Source organism: Vitis vinifera, chromosome 3 (assembly GCF_030704535.1).
Source record: "Vitis vinifera cultivar Pinot Noir 40024 chromosome 3, ASM3070453v1".
Classification (NCBI taxonomy): Eukaryota; Viridiplantae; Streptophyta; class Magnoliopsida; order Vitales; family Vitaceae; genus Vitis; species Vitis vinifera.
This window is the reverse complement of record NC_081807.1, coordinates 15,822,846-15,845,390: the sequence shown is the minus strand read 5'-3', so window position 1 is coordinate 15,845,390 and position 22,545 is coordinate 15,822,846. Positions and strand designations below refer to the sequence as shown.

The 22,545-nt window shown below is 33.1% G+C and overlaps 1 protein-coding gene and 1 pseudogene across 1 annotated transcript; both read right to left on the bottom strand.

The window, feature by feature from the left end:
• Positions 1-5,752: 5,752 nt before the first annotated feature.
• On the bottom strand, positions 5,753-8,775 carry LOC100854658 (scopoletin 8-hydroxylase). Its single transcript, XM_010648845.3, has 3 exons — positions 8,149-8,775; positions 6,286-6,634; positions 5,753-6,189 (listed from the first exon to the last, which is right to left on the bottom strand). Exons 1-3 carry the CDS (start codon positions 8,646-8,648, stop codon positions 5,938-5,940), a joined length of 1,101 nt encoding a protein of 366 aa, XP_010647147.1. The 5' UTR covers positions 8,649-8,775; the 3' UTR covers positions 5,753-5,937.
• Positions 8,776-16,783: 8,008 nt separating this feature from the next.
• On the bottom strand, positions 16,784-17,776 carry LOC104877340 (scopoletin 8-hydroxylase-like; annotated as a pseudogene).
• Between the last annotated feature and the right edge of the window lie 4,769 nt (positions 17,777-22,545).

Below are 22,545 nucleotides of genomic sequence, written 5' to 3'. Positions count from 1 at the left end.
CTTGTAAGCAACAGTGAAATTATAGGCTTTTCAAATCAGCATGCATATGATTGAAGATGGTGTATGAAAAATAAGGTCATGAAACTTATAACAATAAGATGATTAGTTGCTTTGTAGCTTAAATAAAACCTTTTTTTTATTATTATAAAAACTGAAAAATAAAAAAATTATATAGAAATTTGATAATTGAATTACATTTAAGAAACCTTAAATGTTGTTTCATATATTTAAAATATAGTACCTTAATAATTAAAAATAATACAAAAATGAATATACACATTGTTTAAAATCTTTTTGCTTATTATATAAGTTTAAATTGTTAGGTAATACGTCCCATCTTATCCTCCAAATGGATAAGAATCGACCTATTTCTTAACATTTCAAAATTTTAAGCAAATAGATTCAATGTTTTCTATAGCTTAATATGAATATAAAATTTTGAGATAATGAAATTATTGTTATATAATACATTCCATCTTATCCTCCAAATGAATAAGACATTGCCTAACAATTCAAATTTGTAAGCAAATAGATTTTAAAAGGTGAACAACTGGTTGATGATATTTAATAAATTCAATGTTTTCTCTAACTTAAGATGAATATAAAAAATCTAGATAACGAAATCGTTGTTTCATATGTTTAAAATATAGTACCTTAACAATTAATATATATATATATATATATAATATAAATAGTATTTAAAATTCATTTGCTTATGAATTTAAGTTGTTTAGTAATACATCCCATCTTATCCTCCAAATGAATAAGACATTACCTAACAACTCAATTTTGTAAACAAATGGATTTTAAAATGTAAATAATTAATCGATGATTCAAAAGAAATTCAATGTTTGACCTAATATGAATATACAAATTTGAGATAATGAAATCGCACATGTTTCATATGTTTAAAATACAATACCATAAAAATTAAAAATAATATCTATAATGATGAATATATACATACTATTTAAAATTTATTAGCTTATAAATTTAAGTTCAAAAAACAAATTCTGTAAATATAATTTAAAGCATAAAAATAAACATAGACACATAAAATGGATTTGAAATAAACTTTGTGTTCAAAATTATACCTTGATTATAGAGATATTGAGTCTTGATTATAAGCTTGTTGACAATAGAAGATTTTGATTACATAGGAAAGATTTTGAAATGAGAGGGATTATAAAAAAGCAAATAATATTTTTTGAGAACACTCTTGCTAGCTCTTATCGTCTCTTGTTCACCTCTGTTTTGCAAAGAATTTGATGACTCTATTTATGGAGAAATTTGACATACTTGAAACTTGTCGAAATCCATGGAATTGAAACTTGTTTGAATCCATAACATTATTTGAGTAAACAACTTGTTGTTTCTTGTTGCAGTTCTTACATCTTGAAGTTTATCAAGAATCTTGAACAATTCTTAAAAATATTGGATTTTTTGTCATAAACAACTATTCACATCACCTTTCTACTATTTACATCACTTTTCTACTATTCACATCATGTCTTACAACTTTAAACGTTTTTTTTTCGTTAATTATACAACATATGGATGATATTGTTCAAATAGAATTTAGTCTAGCTTTAAGATATTCATTTACTCAAGAATTTCTCTCTACCAGATCTTCTACTTCAAGTACAAATTTAAATAGTGTCAATTTTGCTTCAAATATTCCTATTCATGTCTATCAACAACAAGAATTTCCTACTTATGTCTCCCACTCATTCTAATATGTGTCCTTCTCAAGTCAATATTATTTATAAGAAAAATTATAAGAAAATTACTTTTCCTCAACTTTATCATCATCATCATCATCATCATCATCTTCTACAAAGTCTTAAGACCAACATTTCATTATTCCCATAAATGTTGCTAAATAAAAAATACAACTCTTTACTCTAATAAAAACAATATTGTTAAAAGAAATACAACTTAGATTAGATAAACTAAAACATTAATGGTATTAATCAAAATATGAATCAAATTCAAACCATAAAAAAAAAAAGATAAATAAGAAATTAATAAAATAAAAGAACAACTCAAAATGTCTTCGAATTCAATAATTACACCCCCTTGCACAGTTAATGCAATATCTAATAATTTTGTAAGTAGAAAAAATCATTATTCAAATCCTTCTTTTCTTGATGTATAATTAGAAGAATGAAATTATCAATTAGTTGCAAACTATGATAATAGTAGCTTTTATGAATGGAATATAGATTGACTGAGTGAACATCAAATTATTAATTTACTTCATGAAATGATGATGGTTGTTAATGCCTATAGAATCAAGACTAATAATTCTGATTTTCATGTTGTTGGTGTATTGGTAATAAGGTTCATTGGTTTACTTAAAGGATGGTGGGATCATTATTTGAGTCCAATTGATAAAGAATATATATTAAATACAAAAAAGACAATAATTAAAGAAGAAGGAACCCAAACCTATGAAGAAAATGTTGTCAATACTTTAATATTTGTAATAACAAAACATTTTATAGGAGATCCAGTTTATCTTTCAAGAAAGAACTTCTAAAATTCATGATAATCTTAAGTGTCTAAAAATTCAAAATTTTAAGTGGTATAAAGATATGTTTTTAGTCAAGGTCCTGACCAGATTTGATTGTGGAAGTCATTATTGGAAAGAAAAATTTATACAAGGTTTACCCATTTTATTTGCTGAAAAAGTTAGACAAAGAATTGGAAATGTTTATAATGGAAGAATTCCTTATGAGTCATTAACATATGGAGAATTAATTACCTTTATCAATTAAAGAGTCAAATGAAAAAAGAAAAACATGGTAGTAGAGAGAATTAGGAAAATTTTGTTCATATTATGGGCACAACACTATAATAGCCCATTTAAAATGAAAAAATAAACAAAATAATATAGAAGGTAAGAAGTCATCAACTGAGTCAAAATTTCAAAAGAAATTTGTAAAAAAATAATAATAAATCAAAATCCTCCAACAAAACAACTTTAAAAAAAGAAGACACCAACATGTTACTAATGTGGAAAAATAGGTCATTATTTAAAAGATTGTCAACTAGAAAACAAAATTAATTCTTTAGAAATAAGTGATAAACTAAAAAAATTAACGATAGGATTAATGATTAATAAAGAAGAAGAAGATTCAATTGAATACTATGAAATAAAAGAATAAAATCAAATATTAATAACTCAAGAAACATCAAGTGACGAGTCAAATCAAATCAAGATGAATCAGATGATTAAAAGGAATGTAATGGTATTTGTGCATGCTCTAATAAATCAATAAATTTGATTTCAAAATATTCAAAAACCCCCACAAGCATTTTTAATCAAAAAACAAACAAGCATTTACCTCATAAATTCAATATATTTTCAATTCTGGTATGTTAAAAATGAACTACTCAAATATCTTATCCATGAGTCAAATACTATACTCACATTTAAAATTTTCTTATAGATGGAGCAAGAATAGATTAATTTTGAGAAATTTAATCTTCTTGTATTTCTTAAAAGTAATATGTCATTCAAGATTCATAAAGATGTAGAAAATTTAGACAGATCACAAAAATGCATTTTAGACAATTTCTCGAATACGTACATGAAGTGATATTCAAAAGTTAGAAACTTTAAATGTGTTATCTTTTTTACTTTAAATAGATTAATGATAATTTAGACAGATTTTCTAACACTTGAAGTTCTAGTAGACATTGCACCACAATGGATACAAATCTTGAAAATTTCAATTGTAGGAAGCAAAGAAAAATTTGTAAAGAGTCAAAAGTTATATTTTCAAAGACTCTTCAATATTTTCAAAATGAATTTCTACAACTTTCAAAAGAAGGCCAAGAATATCAAAAAACAAGATTTTCTTTTCATCGACAAAAGATTTTAAATCTTCCACAAAACCTTAGATAGATGATAAAGTAAAGACCCAAGCTACATGAGAAGCAAAACTAGAGATTTGGAAGAACTAGATCTACTTAATCTCCTTATAATATTACTCATTGTCATAGAAAATAATCACAATCTTATCCTTGATTAATTCAAATAATTTTTTGAACAAGGACCACCACAAGCGGATCAACATAGAACTTACTCTCCTTTTGCCCTTCAAACACCACTATCTAGGTTGACCAAGCCATTTACAGAAAATTCAATTTGAACTAACTCATGAATAAATCAATGATTATAGATTGTTCCAAGTCATAATATCACTCAATTCTTAAGTAGAACTTGACTCTGATAGCATTTTGACCCAAGACATAAAACAATTCATAAATCAAAAGATAAATTCTGAAAATATAAGTTAAAGCATAAAAAATAAACATAGAATTGAATCTGAAATAAACTTTGTATTGAAAATTATACCTTGATTACAGAGAGGTTGAATCTTGATTACAAGCTTCTTGACAACAGAAGGTTTTGATTACAAAGGAAAGGTTTTTGAAAGGAGATGAATTACAAAAAAGCTAAAAGAATTTTTTGGGACACTATTGCTAACTCTGATTGTCTCTGCCTTATGATGAACTTGATGAGTTGATGACTCTATTTATAGAGAAATTTGAAGGACTTGAAACTTGTTGGAATTCGCATAATTGAAACGTGTTGAAATCCACAAATTATTGGAGTAGACAACTTGTTGTTTTCTTGTTGCTGAAGGTTGAAAAATTCTTTGTTGTTAGAGAACCTTCAAGCAGGCTTCAAAAAAAAAAAAAAAAAACATTTGGCATGTTTTCTCTTTCAGGAGAGCAAATGACTAGGGGGAGTTACTTTTCAAAAGTAAACTTTCTTGTCATATCCCCTTTTGATTTTTGATTTTTGATTATTTTTATTGAATAAATACAAGGAGACAAATGTATAAAGATTCTTGAAATATATAATTGCACAAAAAGATTCTTGAAATCTTTTAGCTGAACATTCCTAAGAAAGGTTTTTCACATTCTCTTCTAGCTTGCTTCTCTTGGACGTATTCTCTTTTGTACATATCCACAAGATAGAAGAATTTAGTTTGGAAAAGAAAATGGACTTTAGGAAAGACATTTGTAGAAATGATTTTTTTAATATTGTCTTCAACAATGAGTTTATAGTTAGAAGAACTATAATTATCAGAATCTAAATCTTTGTAATCATTCTTGATCTCCAATGTCGAATTTATTTTTTGCGACTGAATTTATAGGGCCAAGAGAGCTTTGTACCAAACAAATGATGTTTTCTTGAACGAGTTGTTAGGAAAATAATATATTGAGTTGGGTAAACTCCTCCATCGTTTGACCACTTTGGAGGCTTGCTCTCAATGATAAGTTCAATTGATTTGAATCCTTGAATGAATGAATTTAAAATACATACTATTAATTTTCTTCCAAACCCATTAGTTTGCTCAAGATTAGAGAAAATTAATTGATGTACTACCCCATAATCCATGAGGAGGGCATGGGTTAATTCTATTGACTCAATGTTGAATCTAATGACTATTGAGTTATAGTTGTCTAGGTCAATATTGGTCTTGCAAATATTACAAGTGAGAGCACACTTACAGTTTTGTCTTTCTAATGAAATTTCTCTACATAAGGGATTAAGCTTTGAACATGCATTTTTTGCCCTCTAAATGTGAACATAAAAATTGAAGACACAACCATAAGTAATGGATTTTGATCATTTTATCAATTTGTTTGCAAATGATGTTAATCAAAAGGGAGAAAACATTTGTCTTTTTTCCAAAGATATTACCTTAATTGGAACCACAAGAACTTAACTAAGACCCAAGTAAAACACATAACTTTATTAAGGGAAGGGATTCTTAATTTACTAAAGAAAGACATGCTTGAGGAGAATTTATTTAGCCTTATGCTACATTTGTTTGAACTTGAGGCAAATCAGTTTCGAATGAACAACCATGCAAAAACAAAACCATAACAACATATATGTGATTATTATTTGCTTCAAAAGGAATTGATCTGAGCAAAATCTAGTGACTTCTTCCCTTCATGAGCTTTCCCAAAAAAGTTGTTCATGTACTCCTCAAACACAAACTCGCGATAATGAGCAACCCCATCTCTCTCAACCACTTGAGGCAATGGCCCGATCTTCTCATTTGGTCTAGGCATGGTGAATATAGGGATCGACACTCTGGATTGAGTGCTTGTGGTACGCACCCTATGTTCTGCGCTTTTGTACTTCCCATTGCTTAATATCTGAAAATTTGCATACATTCATATCAAAGAAATGTCCATTAGAGTAAGATTTTATGTACTAAGTAAATTTTGTAAGTATATTAGTGTTAATCTAACCTGTAATGTATCACCAACATTGATGATCAATGCGCCTGGTATAGGTGGTATCTCCACCCACTCTCCCTTCTTTCCAGCATCGGTGATGTCTTCCTCCATTTTCACATATAATCCGCCGATACCATCTTGTAGCAACACCGTTAACATGCCCATATCAGAGTGGCGTGCCACACCAACGGTGAGATCAGGGTTGGGGCAGATGGGGTAGAAGTTCATGTTCACGATTTTTAAACCAATGAAGCCATCCATTCTTGATTCCTCTAGTGTTACTCCAAGCTTCTCCATTAACACTTCTAGTATTCTTCTCACCATTGAGCTGGATGCTTTCAGGTACTCTAGTGCTACTTCCCTGCGGAAAATATGAATAATTTTGCATGCCATGAAGTTTATCATAAACAAGGTCTAAAAAGTGCTCCATGTAAGTGGACCACTCTACCATCTCGCAAGTTTCTCATTCCTTTTTTAGTATATTGATATATAGATCTAATCAGCTACCGATCTGGAGTTAGATTTATTTGTACATTTCATAAATTACTACAATGAATATTTCTATATAATATGAACCATTTATATAAGAATCTTGTTGTTGTATGTCACTTGAAGGGTCTAGTAATAGTTACTAAAGAAGACTCTTTAACATGCTTAGACCCATTTTTTCAAATTGCGAAGGTTAGTAGGTTTAAAGTAGATAATATTTATATGGGATATAAATTATATCAAAATTAATTCTTAGCCAAAAAATATAATAATTAAGCTATATGGAACTTAAATAATATCAAAATTAATTCTTAGTCGAAAATATAGTAATTAAGCCACACATAAATTCATGGGTCATGATGAAGATGCATGAAAAGATTACTACAATATTCCACAATGCATGGTTAGAAGTTTCTAACACTTCAAAGAAACAACCTATTAAATATAGGGCTATTTGATTAAAAGGGTAAGTGAAAACCCAAAATTTGAAATTTAACCCTTTGTCAATTTTTTATTTTTATTTCATTTTGATAAAATTGTTTTCATTATTTTCTTGTAAAAATAACATTTTGGTTTGAAACCTACATGTTAATACTTGAAATGGTAAAAGATATTTATTTTTTTATAAAAAAAAAAGTTACTTTTCAAGAAAAAAAATGAGAAGGGTTAGATTCATAATTTGAAGATTATTTTATCCCTTTTAATTAAATATTTCTATAATATATATAGATGACTTTTACTTTATGTGAAAATTTGAAAGACTCACATATTCAAAGTTTTATGTAAGGATGACAATGGGGCGGGTTTTTTCGAGTACCTGCCCCGCCCCTAATGGGACGGGGTTCAATTTTAATAAATGAGTTTGGGATGGGTTTGGGCTCGCATCGATTATATATAAAATTAAATTTAAATTTAATTTAAAATTTAAAATTAATTTAATTTAAATTTTATTTTACTATTTTTAATATGTAGATAGTAAAAAAATAATTTTAATAAAATAAGTTATCAAAAATATAATGATTTAATTATTTATAAAATATATTTATTTTAATGTAATTAAAAATTTTAAAAGTAATTTTTTTAAAAAAAACCGAAAATAAGTTAAACAGGGCGGGGCGGGCGTGTATGGGAATTTATCATACCCGCCCCGCTCCGCCCCATTTAATTTTTTAAATGGGACGGGAATGGGAATTGCTTTGAATAAACGGGGCGGGGTTGGGATGGGGGCGACCCGTCCCAAACCCGCCCCATTGCCATTCCTAGTTTTATGTCTATTTCGTTCAAACCATGGACTTAATCATGAGGCATGAGTAGTATACACATCTATCAAGTTATCACAAAATAACATATAATATCATAGGATTAGGGTCAGTTGAAAATTCTTACTGGCATTCATTAGGCCAAAATTCAAGTGCTTCGCCATCGCTGGTATACACCATACTAACATAGTCCTTCCACTCCAATGCTTTCTCTTTCTCAGGCACAAAGCTCGTCCCATACTTCACATATGGGCTAGGGCTCACGCCCTTCCGATACACCGCCTTCTTCTCAGGCGCTTGTCCAAAGAACTCATGCGCCGCGCTCTTAACCGACTCCAGAACTTCAATGGGCACCCTATGGTTCACAACTTGGAAGAAACCAACCCTCTCGGCTGCCTCAGCTATCAATCCCACCACTTGGCTATGCTGAGGTCCATCAAGCATTGATAAATCTATTGGTGGTCGATCATAGGAACTTGCTTTGAGCTTGTCTATGCGCTCATGATGTGGCTGGATGTATTGCTCTGGCACCTTCTCCAGGCCAAGATCCACCATGCCTTTGACTCCATTGCCATCTCTGACCACAAAGTTGTACACTGAATCTCCATCATCAAAGTTAGGTGCCATTGTCGAATGAAGCTTGAAAATCTTCTAGTTTTGTTGAATGTTGATGATTCAATAACCTTATACCAATGATCCCAATTATTATTGTCTAGTGATCGTTGACTTTTGTGTGGTGTCGAAGCAAGACTCAGGGCCTTGAAGCTGGATGGAGTAAGGGAAAGTACACATAATGCCACTGGGGTTTGGTGGCCGTGGTGGGGTTTAGGTGAATAGAAAAATACAAAAAACTCATCCTCCAGGTTACCAACCAGTCAACAATCACATGCCAAGGAAATAATCCCATGCCAACACAAAAATATATGATCTTTACAATAACCAATTATATAATTTCAGGAATTATTTTATAAAAGTTGTAAAATATTTAATATTTTGTAAAAATAAAAATTTTGTGAAAGAGAAGTTACAATTTAATTTGTAGGATATAAAGTGATAAACTTAAGACCTTAAGAAAAATAAATTTAAATTTGAAATAAACTAATATAGTATACATGGTTAAAAATTAAAATGGTGATATAATTTATAAATTGAGAATTGCATAATTAATTTATATTATTTTAATTTCAAATTATGAGTGGAAAAAATTAGATGAAATATTGAAAGTGTGAAAAGCAATATAATTGGTATTTGAAGTGGAAAAAAAATTGAATCATTTCAATTAATTGTAAGTATAATTACACTTTTAAAAAAATGTAAATAAATTAAAATAAGTATACATTGTTAAAAATTAAAATGGTTTTGTACTAATTATTGATTGAAAATTGTATTAATAAATTATTTCTTACAATTTAAAATTATTTATAAAAAATATTAGATAAAATATTGAAAATACCAAAAATAATATAATTAGTATTTGAAGTGGAAAAATGAATTGTATCATTTCCATAAATTTTAGTTGTATAAATTGCATCATTTTGATAAATTTTAATTGTATAATAGTCTTTTTAAAGAATGAAAGTGAATTTTTGTTTTTCAAATTCAAAGAATTAGATATTTGAGAGGGTAAGAAAAATGTGAGGAATACACAAATTATTTGGATCATTTTTATTTTTTTAGTATTTTTTATCATTGAATTTTTTAGGCATGAATTCCGCAACCCCTAAGTGTAATTAACCTATTTAAACAATATCTAACTCATATGAGATTCAAATTAAATAAAAAATAAAAATTCAAAGAAGTGGAAATTTGGGAGGGTACGAAGAATATGGAGATTCCTCACATTCTTGCTAATTTGTTAGTATTTTTGGATTTTGATTTTTTTTTTGGCATGAACTCCTATTTAAGCAATATACAAACAATATGAGATCCAAATTAAAAAAAAAAAAAATCAAAAAAATGGAGATTTAGAAGGGTACGAATAATGTGAGGATTCCTCACATTCTTTGTACCCTTACTAATTTTTTTTAGTATTTGTGGATTTCAAATTTTTTGGGCATCAATTCTACACCCCTTAGGTGTAATTAACTTACTTAAACAATATCCAACCCATGTGAGGTCTAAAACAAAAAAAAACAAAAAAAAAAAAAGAGTGGAGATTTGAGAGGGTATGAAGAATGTGATGACTAATTTTTAAGTATTTTATGATTTCAATATTTTTGGACATCATTTCCACACCCTAATTGGAGCCAAAATATGTGCTCTAATGACACATATTCGATATGATTTATGCATCAAAGGACATTCAAATCACTCACCTTGACCTAAATCGATGCTAAGGCCCTAGTCATGAGTTTAACTTATATTTTGAATATTTATCTCAGGTTCAAGGGAAGAAAACGGTGCAAGTTGAGTGGCTTTAGATTTTGAAAGATCAAGAAATGGTTAAATGAGGAAATAAGTAAGCCAAGATTCATGGACCATGAGGAAAGGCAAGAAGAGGATATCATGAGTTTGGAAGATGAGAAATGACCATTATGGAGCAAGAAAGAAGGCAAGAAAACATAAGAAATGAGACATGAAGCAAGATTTAGTTGCATGGAAATTTATAACTCAAAATCTGATGACAACATATACTCTGAATTTGAGAACAAAGTTGGAGCACTTTCCAAAGTCCATTTTATACATACTATATATCATTTCGAAGATCGGGAAGTCAGAAGTGTAACGCTTCAAATGCTGTGTAAATCAAAGTTGAAATGAAGAAGTTATGATCATTTGAAGACAACTGTGCAAATCTAAAGAGCCATTTCCAAATGATTTCGAAATTCAACTTATGAATTCGAAATGATTTCAAAATTCAACTTATGAATTTGAAATCCAATTCAAAATGACCCCAATTTCAAATTCACCTACTGTCACTTTGATGTTTCGCCTCATTTACCTCGGGAATTGCATCTAGGACATTCTATCCGCCCTAAGTGGACACAACACGACTAGAAATCACCATTTTATTATTATTTTAATCATTTTTAGGTAATTATTTTGTAATAAGTGGCCAATGAGAGTGTGCCACATATTAGGTAATTGGTAATATTATATAAATATTATATTAGGAATCTTTTTCCGGAGAGTTTGACATTGAAGGTGAAAGAAGACGAGAACTTTGGTTTGTTTTCTTTTTCTTCTTTATTAAATATATTGTTTTTAGTTTCTTTTTATTCAAATTATTAATTTTTACCCTATTATAGATTGTAAATGTGACATCACCTCCATGAGAGGCTAAAAATTTTGGGCTTTGTGGAGCCTAGTTTTGTTTGATCCGGTTTGACGACCCGACCCGAATAATATTGCATGGCCTTTTTAATGGGAGATTTATTGAGGCCTGTTGAGCCCGTTTAGCCCATTGTGGAACCACCTTTTGTAATTAGGGTTTTTTAGTATGGTAGGGTTGCCGTGCTATATATATATAGAGAATATTGTAGCCGCCAAGTAGTACTCTGTATTCTTCCCTGATAATAGTGATATCCCTGCAACTCCGTGGACGTAGGCAAATTGCCGAACCACATAAATACTGTCTTGTGCGTGTGATTGTTTTTCTTTGGCGTGTGTTTTTTCTCTAATTTTTGTTTCTCACGGGTTGGGAATTCGGTTTAATTCCCTACAACTGGTATCAAAGCCTAGGGTTAGGTTTGAGTGGGAGCAATGGCAGAGGAAGCAGGAAAGGCGTCTGGAATAGAAAAGTTTGATGGCACAGACTTTGCGTATTGGAGGATGCAGATTGAAGATTATCTCTATGGGAGGAAATTACATCTGCCTCTTTTGGGGACAAAACCTGAGAGTATGAAGGCTGAGGAATGGGCGCTTCTTGACAGACAGGTTTTAGGAGTTATTAAGTTAACTCTGTCTAGGTCTATTGCACACAATGTTGTAAAGGAGAAGACCACAGCAGATCTGATGAAGGCTTTGTCCGGTATGTATGAAAAGCCATCCGCAAACAATAAGGTGCATCTGATGAAGAAATTGTTCAATTTGAAGATGGCAGAGAATGCATCAGTAGCACAACATCTGAATGAATTTAATACAATCACAAATCAATTGTCGTCTGTAGAAATTGATTTTGATGATAAGATTCGTGCTCTGATCGTCTTGGCTTCTTTGCCAAACAGTTGGGAGGCAATGAGGATGGCAGTAAGCAATTCTACGGGAAAGGAAAAACTCAAGTACAATGATATACGAGATTTAATTCTGGCTGAGGAGATTCGCCGAAGAGATGCAGGTGAAACCTCAGGATCTGGTTCTACCCTAAACCTTGAGACAAGAGGTAGAGGTAATAACAGAAATTCAAATCAAGGTAGATCAAATTCCAAAAATTCTAATCGGAACAGAAGCAAATCTAGATCAGGCCAACAAGTACAATGCTGGAATTGTGGGAAAACAGGTCACTTTAAAAGGCAATGCAAAAGCCCTAAGAAGAAGAATGAAGATGATTCTGCTAATGCTGTAACAGAAGAGGTACAGGATGCATTACTTCTTGCAGTAGACAGTCCACTTGATGATTGGGTTTTGGATTCAGGAGCTTCGTTTCATACCACTCCACACCGAGAAATCATACAGAATTATGTTGCAGGTGATTTTGGTAAGGTATATTTGGCTGATGGTTCAGCCTTGGATGTTGTGGGTCTGGGAGATGTCCGGATATCGTTGCCCAATGGGTGTGTTTGGTTACTGGAGAAGGTTCGACATATTCCTGACCTGAGGAGGAATCTGATTTCTGTTGGACAACTTGATGATGAAGGACATGGAATACTATTTGTTGGTGGTACTTGGAAGGTTACAAAGGGAGCTAGGGTATTGGCTCGTGGAAAGAAGACTGGCACTCTGTATATGACCTCATGTCCAAGAGACACAATTGCAGTTGCTGATGCAAGTACTGATACAAGCCTATGGCACCGCAGACTTGGTCACATGAGTGAGAAAGGGATGAAGATGTTGCTGTCAAAAGGAAAACTACCAGAATTGAAGTCCATTGATTTTGACATGTGTGAAAGTTGCATCTTAGGAAAGCAAAAAAAGGTGAGCTTCTTGAAAACTGGCAGGACACCGAAGGCTGAAAAATTGGAACTAGTACACACTGATTTGTGGGGGCCTTCTCCGGTTGCATCCCTAGGAGGTTCAAGGTACTACATCACCTTTATTGATGACTCAAGTAGAAAGGTATGGGTTTATTTTCTGAAAAATAAATCTGATGTATTTGTAACTTTTAAGAAGTGGAAGGCCATGGTTGAGACAGAAACAGGTTTGAAAGTAAAATGTTTGAGATCAGATAATGGAGGAGAGAGTACATAGATGGAGGATTCAGTGAGTATTGTGCTGCATAGGGAATTAGGATGGAGAAGACCATTCCTGAGACACCACAGCAGAATGGTGTGGCTGAGCGCATGAATAAAACTCTCAATGAGCGTGCTAGAAGTATGAAGTTGCATGCTGGACTACCAAAAACTTTTTGGGCTGATGCTGTTAGCACTGCAGCTTACCTGATAAACCGAGGACCATCAGTTCCCATGGAGTTCAGACTTCCTGAGGAGGTTTGGAGCGGTAAAGAGGTGAAGTTTTCACATTTAAAAGTTTTTGGTTGTGTTTCTTATGTTCATATTGATTCTGATGCTCGTAGTAAACTTGATGCAAAGTCAAAAATATGTTTTTTCATCGGCTATGGTGATGAGAAATTTGGCTATAGGTTTTGGGATGAACAAAACAGGAAAATTATCAGAAGTAGAAATGTGATATTTAATGAACATGTTATGTACAAGGACAGGTTAACTGTAACGTCAGATGTTACAGAGATAGATCAAAAGAAATCTGAGTTTGTCAACTTAAATGAATTGACTGAAAGTACTGTCCAAAAAGGGGGTGAAGAAGATAAGGAGAATGTAAATTCAAAGGTAGATTTGAGGACACCTGTAGTTGAAGTTCGCAGATCTTCCAGGAACATTAGACCTCCACAGCGTTATTCACCTGTTTTAAATTATCTCCTGTTGACTGATGGTGGTGAGCCAGAGTGTTATAATGAAGCCTTGCAAGATGAGAATTCAAGCAAGTGGGAGTTAGCCATGAAGGATGAGATGGATTCCCTATTGGGGAATCAGACATGGGAACTAACTGAATTGCCAGTAGGAAAGAAGGTTTTGCACAACAAGTGGGTATACAGAATAAAGAATGAGCATGATGGTAGCAAACATTACAAGACTAGATTAGTTGTTAAAGGGTTCTAACAAAAGGAGGGCATTGACTACATAGAGATATTTTCTCCAGTTGTGAAGATGTCAACAATTAGACTTGTACTTGGAATGGTGGCTGTAGAAAACTTACATCTTGAGCAGTTAGATGTGAAGACAGCATTCCTTCATGGTGACTTGGAGGAAGACCTTTGCATGATTCAGCCAGAAGGGTTCATTGTTCAGGGACAAGAGAATCTAGTCTGCAAACTGAGAAAGAGCTTGTATGGCCTTAAACAAGCTCCTAGACAGTGGTACAAGAAGTTTGACAATTTTATGCATAGAATTGGGTTCAAGAGATGTGAAGCTGATCATTGTTGCTATGTTAAGTCCTTTGACAATTCTTACATCATATTACTATTGTATGTGGATGATATGCTTATTGCAGGGTCTGACATTGAGAAGATTAATAATCTGAAGAAGCAATTGTCCAAACAGTTTGCAATGAAGGATTTGGGAGCTGCAAAGCAAATCCTTGGTATGAGAATCATTAGAGACAAGGCTAATGGTACATTGAAACTTTCACAGTCAGAGTATGTGAAGAAAGTTCTCAGTAGGTTCAACATGAATGAAGCTAAACCAGTGAGCACACCCTTGGGTAGTCATTTCAAACTAAGCAAAGAACAGTCACCGAAGACAAAAGAAGAAATGGACCATATGAGCAAGGTGCCCTATGCCTCAGCTATTGGCAGCTTGATGTATGCTATGGTGTGTACAAGGCCAGACATTGCACATGCAGTGGGAGTTGTGAGCAGATTCATGAGTAGGCCTGGAAAGCAGCATTGGGAGGCAGTCAAGTGGATTTTAAGATATCTGAAGGGTTCATTAGATACATGTCTTTGCTTCACAGGTGCAAGTTTGAAACTGCAGGGTTATGTAGATGCTGATTTTGCTGGTGATATTGATAGTAGAAAGAGTACTACTGGGTTTGTTTTTACTCTAGGTGGTACAGCTATATCATGGACTTCAAATCTACAGAAGATTGTTACTTTGTCTACTACAGAAGCTGAGTATGTTGCAGCAACTGAAGCTGGAAAGGAGATGATTTGGCTACATGGTTTCTTAGATGAATTGGGTAAGAAGCAGGAGATGGGCATTCTACACAGTGACAGTCAGAGTGCAATTTTTCTTGCCAAAAATTCAGCTTTTCATTCAAAGTCGAAACATATACAAACAAAATACCACTTTATCCGTTATCTTGTTGAGGATAAACTGGTAATACTTGAGAAGATTTGTGGATCTAAGAACCCTGCAGACATGTTGACTAAGGGTGTCACTATTGAGAAGTTGAAGCTGTGCGCAGCTTCAATTGGTCTTCTAGCTTGAGGATAGGAGGATGAGTTGTAGGGATGAGGGATCATTTCTTGGAGGATAGCGGTTTGATGTTGGTGATTGGACTAGTCTCCAAGTGGGAGATTTGTTGGGCTTTGTGGAGCCTAGTTTTGTTTGATCCGGTTTGACGACCCGACCCGAATAATATTGCATGGCCTTTTTAATGGGAGATTTATTGAGGCCTGTTGGGCCCGTTTAGCCCATTGTGGAACCACCTTTTGTAATTAGGGTTTTTTAGTATGGTAGGGTTGCCGTGCTATATATATAGAGAGAATATTGTAGCCGCCAAGTAGTACTCTGTATTCTTCCCTGATAATAGTGATATCCCTGCAACTCCGTGGACGTAGGCAAATTGCCGAACCACGTAAATACTGTCTTGTGCGTGTGATTGTTTTTCTTTGGCGTGTGTTTTTTCTCTAATTTTTGTTTCTCACGGGTTGGGAATTCGGTTTAATTCCATATAAAAAAGCCAACTTGGGGCTTGAAGCATGAAAACCTAAGGGCTAGGAAACCTATAGGGGTAATGGGTACATTATTATAACAATGAGATTAATTATTAGTTAGGTGACAATTTATCATTTTCTTTTATCCTATCCTTGTGAGTTAGTTTGGGGAATGATACGATAGGTTACCCGATACTAGTGATTCATGATAATTCTTGATCATTAGTTATCCTCGTATTCCCTATCGTTATTTGCCCCAAAACAAAGCTATAAGGAGTAGGAAGGGTTAAAAAGTCAAATCTTAAACTAGTAATCAATCTAATTTATTTGATGGTTATAGGAATCTGTTTTTAAAAATGAAAAATTAGGTTTCAGATGCAATTTTGAGTTATAGAACTCAAATTGATCATGAGCGACCAAGGATCCCAAAACCCTAAGATCACTTTACTTAAGAAACCATTGTTCTCTCTATTTCTATACCTTAAGTTAGATTGTGGAAAGCCCTAAACTTGAATCGATTGAATTAAAAATCAATTTATGTTTTTTTTTATTTTAATTTAGTTCTTTTACTTAGTTTCACTTCATTCACATATTATTTTTCATTTTAGGATTTAAACAAAAGCAATTCATTTGTTATAGTATTAACAATTTCCATAAGTCTGTCCCTGAGGACGATACCCGAAGTACTACAAAAGCCGTAGTGACTCTTTCTCTAGTTTTTCATGTACTCCTCAAAGACAACCTCGCGATAATGAGCAACCCCATCTCTCTCAACCACTTAAGGCAATGGCCCGATCTTCTCATTTGGTTTAGGAATGGTGAATATAGGGATCGACACTCTAGATTGAGTGCTTGTGGTACGCACCCTATGTTCTGCGCTTTTGTACTTCCCATTGCTTAATATCTGAAAATTTGCATACATTCATATCAAAGAAATGTCCATTTGAGAATGATTTTATGTACCTCTATAACTAAATTTTGTAAGTATATCAGTATTAATCTAACCTATAATGTATCACCAACATTGATGACCAATGCGCCTGGTATGGGTGGTATCTCCACCCACTCTCCCTTCTTTCCACCACTCGTGATGTCTTCCTCCATTTTCACGTATAATCCATCGATACCATCTTGTAGCAACATCGTTAACGTGCCCATATCAGAGTGGCGTCCCACGCCAACGATGAGATCAGGGTTGGGGCAGGTGGGGTAGAAGTTCATGTTCACCATTTTTAAACCAATGAGGTCGTCGATTCTTGATTCCTCTAGTGTTACTCCAACCTTCTCCATTAACACTTCTAGTATTCTTCTCACCATTGAGATGGATGCCTTCAGAAACTCTAGCGCTACTTTCCTACGGAAAATATGTATAAATTACATGCCATGAAGTTTATCATAAACAAGGTCTAAAAAGTGCTCCATGTAAGTGGACCACTCTACCATCTCGCAAGTTTATCATTCCTTTTTTAGTATATAGATATATCAATCCCACCACTTGGCTATGCTGAGGTCCATCAAGCATTGATAAATCTATTGGCAGTCGATCATAGGAACTTGCTTTGAGCTTGTCTATGCGCTCATGCTGTGGCTGAATGTATTGCTCTGGCACCTTCTCCAGGCCAAGATCCACCATGCCTTTGACTCCATTGACATCTCTGACCACAAAGTTGTACAGTGAATTGCCATCATCAAAGTTAGGAGCCATTGTCGAATGAAGCTTGAAAATCTTCTAGTTTTGTTGAATGTTGATGGTTCAACAACCTTATACCAATGATCCCAATTATGATCGTTGCCTTTTGTGTCTTTATCGAAGCAAGACTCATGCCCTTGAAGCTGGATGGAAGAAGGGAAAGTAGACATAATCATTAGGTTTTGGTGGCCGTTGTGGGGTTTAGGTGAATAAAAAAAATAGAAAAAAGCTCATCCTCCAGGTTACCAACCAGGCAACAATCACATGCCGAGGAAATAATCCCATACAAACACAAAAATATATGATCTTTACAATAACCAATTATTGTGAGGAATCCACGAATTCTTTGGATCTTTTTCTTTTTATAGTATTTTTTGTCCTTGAATTTTTAGGGCTTGAATTTGGCAACCTTAAGTGTAATTAACCTATTTAAATAATATCCAAGTCATATGAGGTCTAAATTTTTTTAAAAAAAATTCAAAGAGGTGGAGATTTGAGAGGTATAAAGAATGCAAGGATTCCTCACATTCTTTGTATCCTTACTAATTATTTAGTATTTTTGGATTTTGATTTCTTTTAGGCATCAATTCCACAACCATAAAGTGTAATTAACCTATTTGAACAATATAGAGACCATGTGAGGTAAAAAAATAAAAATAAAAAAGTAGTGATTGGGGAGGGTACGAAGAATGTGATGATTTATCACATTCTTTCTAATTTGTTAATATTTTTGGGCATCAATTCCACACCCTCTATGTGTAATTAATATATTTAAGCAATATACAAGTCATATGAGAACCAATTTTTTTTAAAAAAAAAATTCAAACAAGAGGAGATTTAGAAGGGTACAAATAATGTGAGCATTCATCACATTCTTCGTACATTTGCTAATTTTTTATTATTTTTGGATTTCAATTTTTTTTGTGCATCAATTCCACACCCCCTAGGTGTAATTAACTTATTTAAACAATATTCAACCCATATGAGGTCAATTTTTTTTTATAAAAATTCAAAGTGGAGATTTGGAAGGATATGAAGAATGTGAGACATCATTTCCACTCCCTCTAAGTGTAATTAACCTATTAAAACAATAGAGAAGTTATATAAGGTCCAAATTAAAAAAAAAAATAAAAATTAAAAGAAGTGGAGATTTGGGAGGGTGCGAAGAAGGTGAGGATTTCTCATATTTTTCGTATCCTTACTAGTTTTTAAGTATTTTTGGATTTTGATTTTTTTTGGGTCTCAATTTCATATCCTCTAAGTGTAATTAATTAATTTAAACAATATCCAACCCATATCTAAAAAATTATAAAAAATTCAAGGAAGTAGAGATTTGGGAGGATATAGAGAATGTGAAAAAAAAATTCTCAACTTCTTGACAACTAAGGTGGTGTTTGTTTTTTTACTTAATTCTAAATAGAAACTTAATACTTAATATTATTAAATATTAGGTTGTTTGTTTTTGTAGTATTTTATTTCTATTAAGTATTAAAAAGTAAAAAAACACCATTGTGTTATTTTTTCTATTTAGAAAAAGCCACATATTTTGGTTTTTTCTATTTAGTAAAAAGTTTATAATAAGTCATGAAAAAGTAAAAAAACAAACAACCTAAATTCTAAAACTAAATGGTTTTCAGCAAAAAGCCAAAAAAACAAACACCACCTAAATTTAACAAGCTTATTTATACAATATGAAAGCCATATGAACGTGATTTTTTTTAAAAAAAAAAAAATTCAAAAAAAATGGAGATTCTCATTAGGGTATGCATTTTTTAAAACTTCAACATTCAATCAGGACCAGACGACCACATGTGAGAAGCGTTTGAATGTTTTTCTCTACTGCTAGCCACTGCCATTTTATGTGGACAATGAGCATATTAGCCGACCAACCGCTAGTGAGGAGCGGTCGAATTTTTTCTCTACCGCTAACCAGTATCACTTTATGTGGATAATGGGTATATTAGTCAGTCAACCACTTTAATTGGTTGCGGTCTAGTATTTTCCCCTACTGCATGCCACCGCCACTAGGACACTAGAAGTTCCAAAATCATTATCATTATTCTTGCCTTGTGATTTTGGTAGCTTATTTTTAAGAGATCTTCAACAAATAAAAGTGTTGTTTAGCTACTCATCGCACAATTTTATGTATATTAGAAAATATGAACATATAATAATCAATAAGACATAAGAAAGGTTGGTGAATTCTTTTGCTACCTCCATGCAATTCAAATATAAGCACTTCAAATCCCATGTACACTTACCAGAAACAAAACCAGAAATTTCAAACCTCCCATCCCTAACCCAAGTGGAACAACTTTGGCTTCCTCAAGAATATCCTGCCTTTGGCTCGATCTTGGAGCATCATTTGAAGCATCTGCTAAACCTTTTGTTGCTTGATCACTGTCACTTGAGCAGCTCAAAGAGCCTTCAATTGCATTAAATTAAACAAAATTATAAATAAATAAATTTAAAAAAAAAATCATATGATCGACCACTAAACAATGAACAATAAGAATCCAATTTCACTATTTATTAAACACGAATTTCATTCTAATTTGCCTTCTTGATTATCATCATTAGTGAAATGGATGAAAATGAATATAATTACCAACAATGACTAACTAAATATATAATAAAGTGAATAAACAGAAGGCAAGAAATTCATAAATATAAGATTTATAGTGGTTATGCCCTATATTGTCTGATTACTACTCAAAAAGTGCTATTTGATAGCTTGTAATTAACTCTTTTAAACACTTTTGAGTAGTAGTTATTGCCTTTTAACCCAATTAACATGTTAAGGACCCTTGCAATCATTTCTAATCAAATTGTGTAAGTTTTGGTGTTTTTGTTAGTAATTTGATCACCAAAACAATCCAAGAATGAGGGAGAATTGTATATAGTTTATGGCAAAGCAATGAAGAGCTCAAATTCATGAAGAACCAAGCTTTGGAGCTCCATAGCCCTTTGCCAAAGTCGTTCAAAGTATGCAAGGAAAGAGCACAGGAGAGAGGAAAAACAGAGTGAAGAAAACAGAGGAAAGCTAGCTGCAGTCTTCTTTTGCACTTTTGGAGCACTTTCCGAAGTCCATTTTCTACATTCTATATACCATTTCAAAGCTCGGGAAGTTAAGAATCCAATGCTTCAAACGGTGCGCGATTCGGAGTTGAAACGAAGGAGTTACAGCCATTGCAAGAAGATCACTCTAAAGTGTTGCGAAATCAGCCTTTTGTTGCGAGAATTTCGCAGCCTTTTTGTACAGTGCTATGGAATTCCTCCTGAAGCTACCCGATACATGCCGCAAGCTGGAACGCTGAGAACCTCAAGGTGGAAGCCAATTTCGCAGCCCTGCGAGTTTAACTTGTTGTTGCGAAAATATTTCGCAGCCCTCTTGAGTGTCTGCGAAATCTCGCAGACACCATTTTCACCTGCGAAATGTGCCTGAAGCTTCCCGATATTTTTGCACCGACTCTTTTAGATATTTTTGTATAAATTTCCATTCTTCTCCTTGTAAGCCACCAACCATAAGATTTCTTAGCTAGGAAGGTTGGAAAAACTCCTCTATATATATTCCCTTGCATCCAATGTAACCATATATGTAATATCATGTAATCCAATATATAGAATCAAGGAACAGAGCACTTGCTCTGTTTTTCATATATATTCTTGTCTTTTATTTCATTTTCATTTTCTAGCCAACCAAACTCTGAGGATTTTTCCACAGAGGATGAGAGGCTAAGCTTTTTGTCTCTTGGAGTAAGGAAATCCGGGTAAGTTTCCACATGTATAATTTGGAAGTTTTGTTGTTTTAGTTTTTAATGAAGAGAAAGTGTAACCCGTTAGTGATTTCTATGTTTTTAGTTAACTTAAAACACCTTAGAGTCACCTGGGCCAACACTTGGTAAGGCAAGTGATCTCCGTCCATGGAGAGGCACTAGTTTACCCCTTGTGAGCCTCTGGGAGGTGACTTCAAGGTAGGATTTTCTAGAATAGCCAACACTTGGTAAGCTTTTGGACTCCAAGGAGACATCCATTAGTTATCTCTTGCGAGCTTGAGAAGGGAAGTCCAAGGTTAAAGATCACCTTGAATGGCAAGTGCTAGGTGAGAGGTATGAGCCATTGCAAAGTGCATCAGTGAGAGGGATTTAGTGTTTGAATCCATTAATGGGAAGCATATGTACAACACCGGTTGGAGAAGGAACTATATGTTAATTCTCTAATGCGAGGAAAATAAACAAGTGACCGGAACTTCCTTTTTGTATGAGGAACCTGAGCCTAGTGATCTAAACTCCAAGAAACATTTTTCTTTGTAAGTAAAATTAGTTACTATTTGTGGTTAGTTTAAAACCAAACCTTTTCCAACTCAAGTTTATGTTTTCTTTTAAAGCTAACCTTGAAATGAAAAGGCACCAATTCAACTTTGAATTAATATCATTTGTGAAGTGAAAACCCATCCCAGTGAACGATCCTAGAGCCACTATACTATAGTAGTTTTGTCTTTGCTACCCTAGTATATGGTGTAATAGGTTATAAATTTTGTTGATTACTCCCTCAATCAAGGAGCACCAGCTGGACACGAATCAGCTGAGACACCAATTGGGCACGAATCAAATGGCGCCGTTGCCGGGGATCGAACCTCGAATCAAATGGTGCCAATGCCACTGCCACTGCTAGGGACGAATCATTGTCCTATGTCTACTTTTCTCAAACTCTTAAGTTAAGGATTAAACTAGCTTTTAATACTTCAACCAAGCCTTAATTCTTTACACTTAGATTCTTGATTC

Coding starts and splice junctions, on each gene's coding strand:
- LOC100854658 (XM_010648845.3), bottom strand. CDS start 8,648: ATGGCACCTAACTTTGATGATGGAGATTCAGTGTACAACTTTGTGGTC. Junction 6,635..8,148: donor TTTTGGCCTAATGAATGCCA/GTAAGAATTTTC, acceptor TATTTTCCGCAG/GGAAGTAGCACTAGAGTACC. Junction 6,190..6,285: donor ATGTTGGTGATACATTACAG/GTTAGATTAACA, acceptor GCAAATTTTCAG/ATATTAAGCAATGGGAAGTA.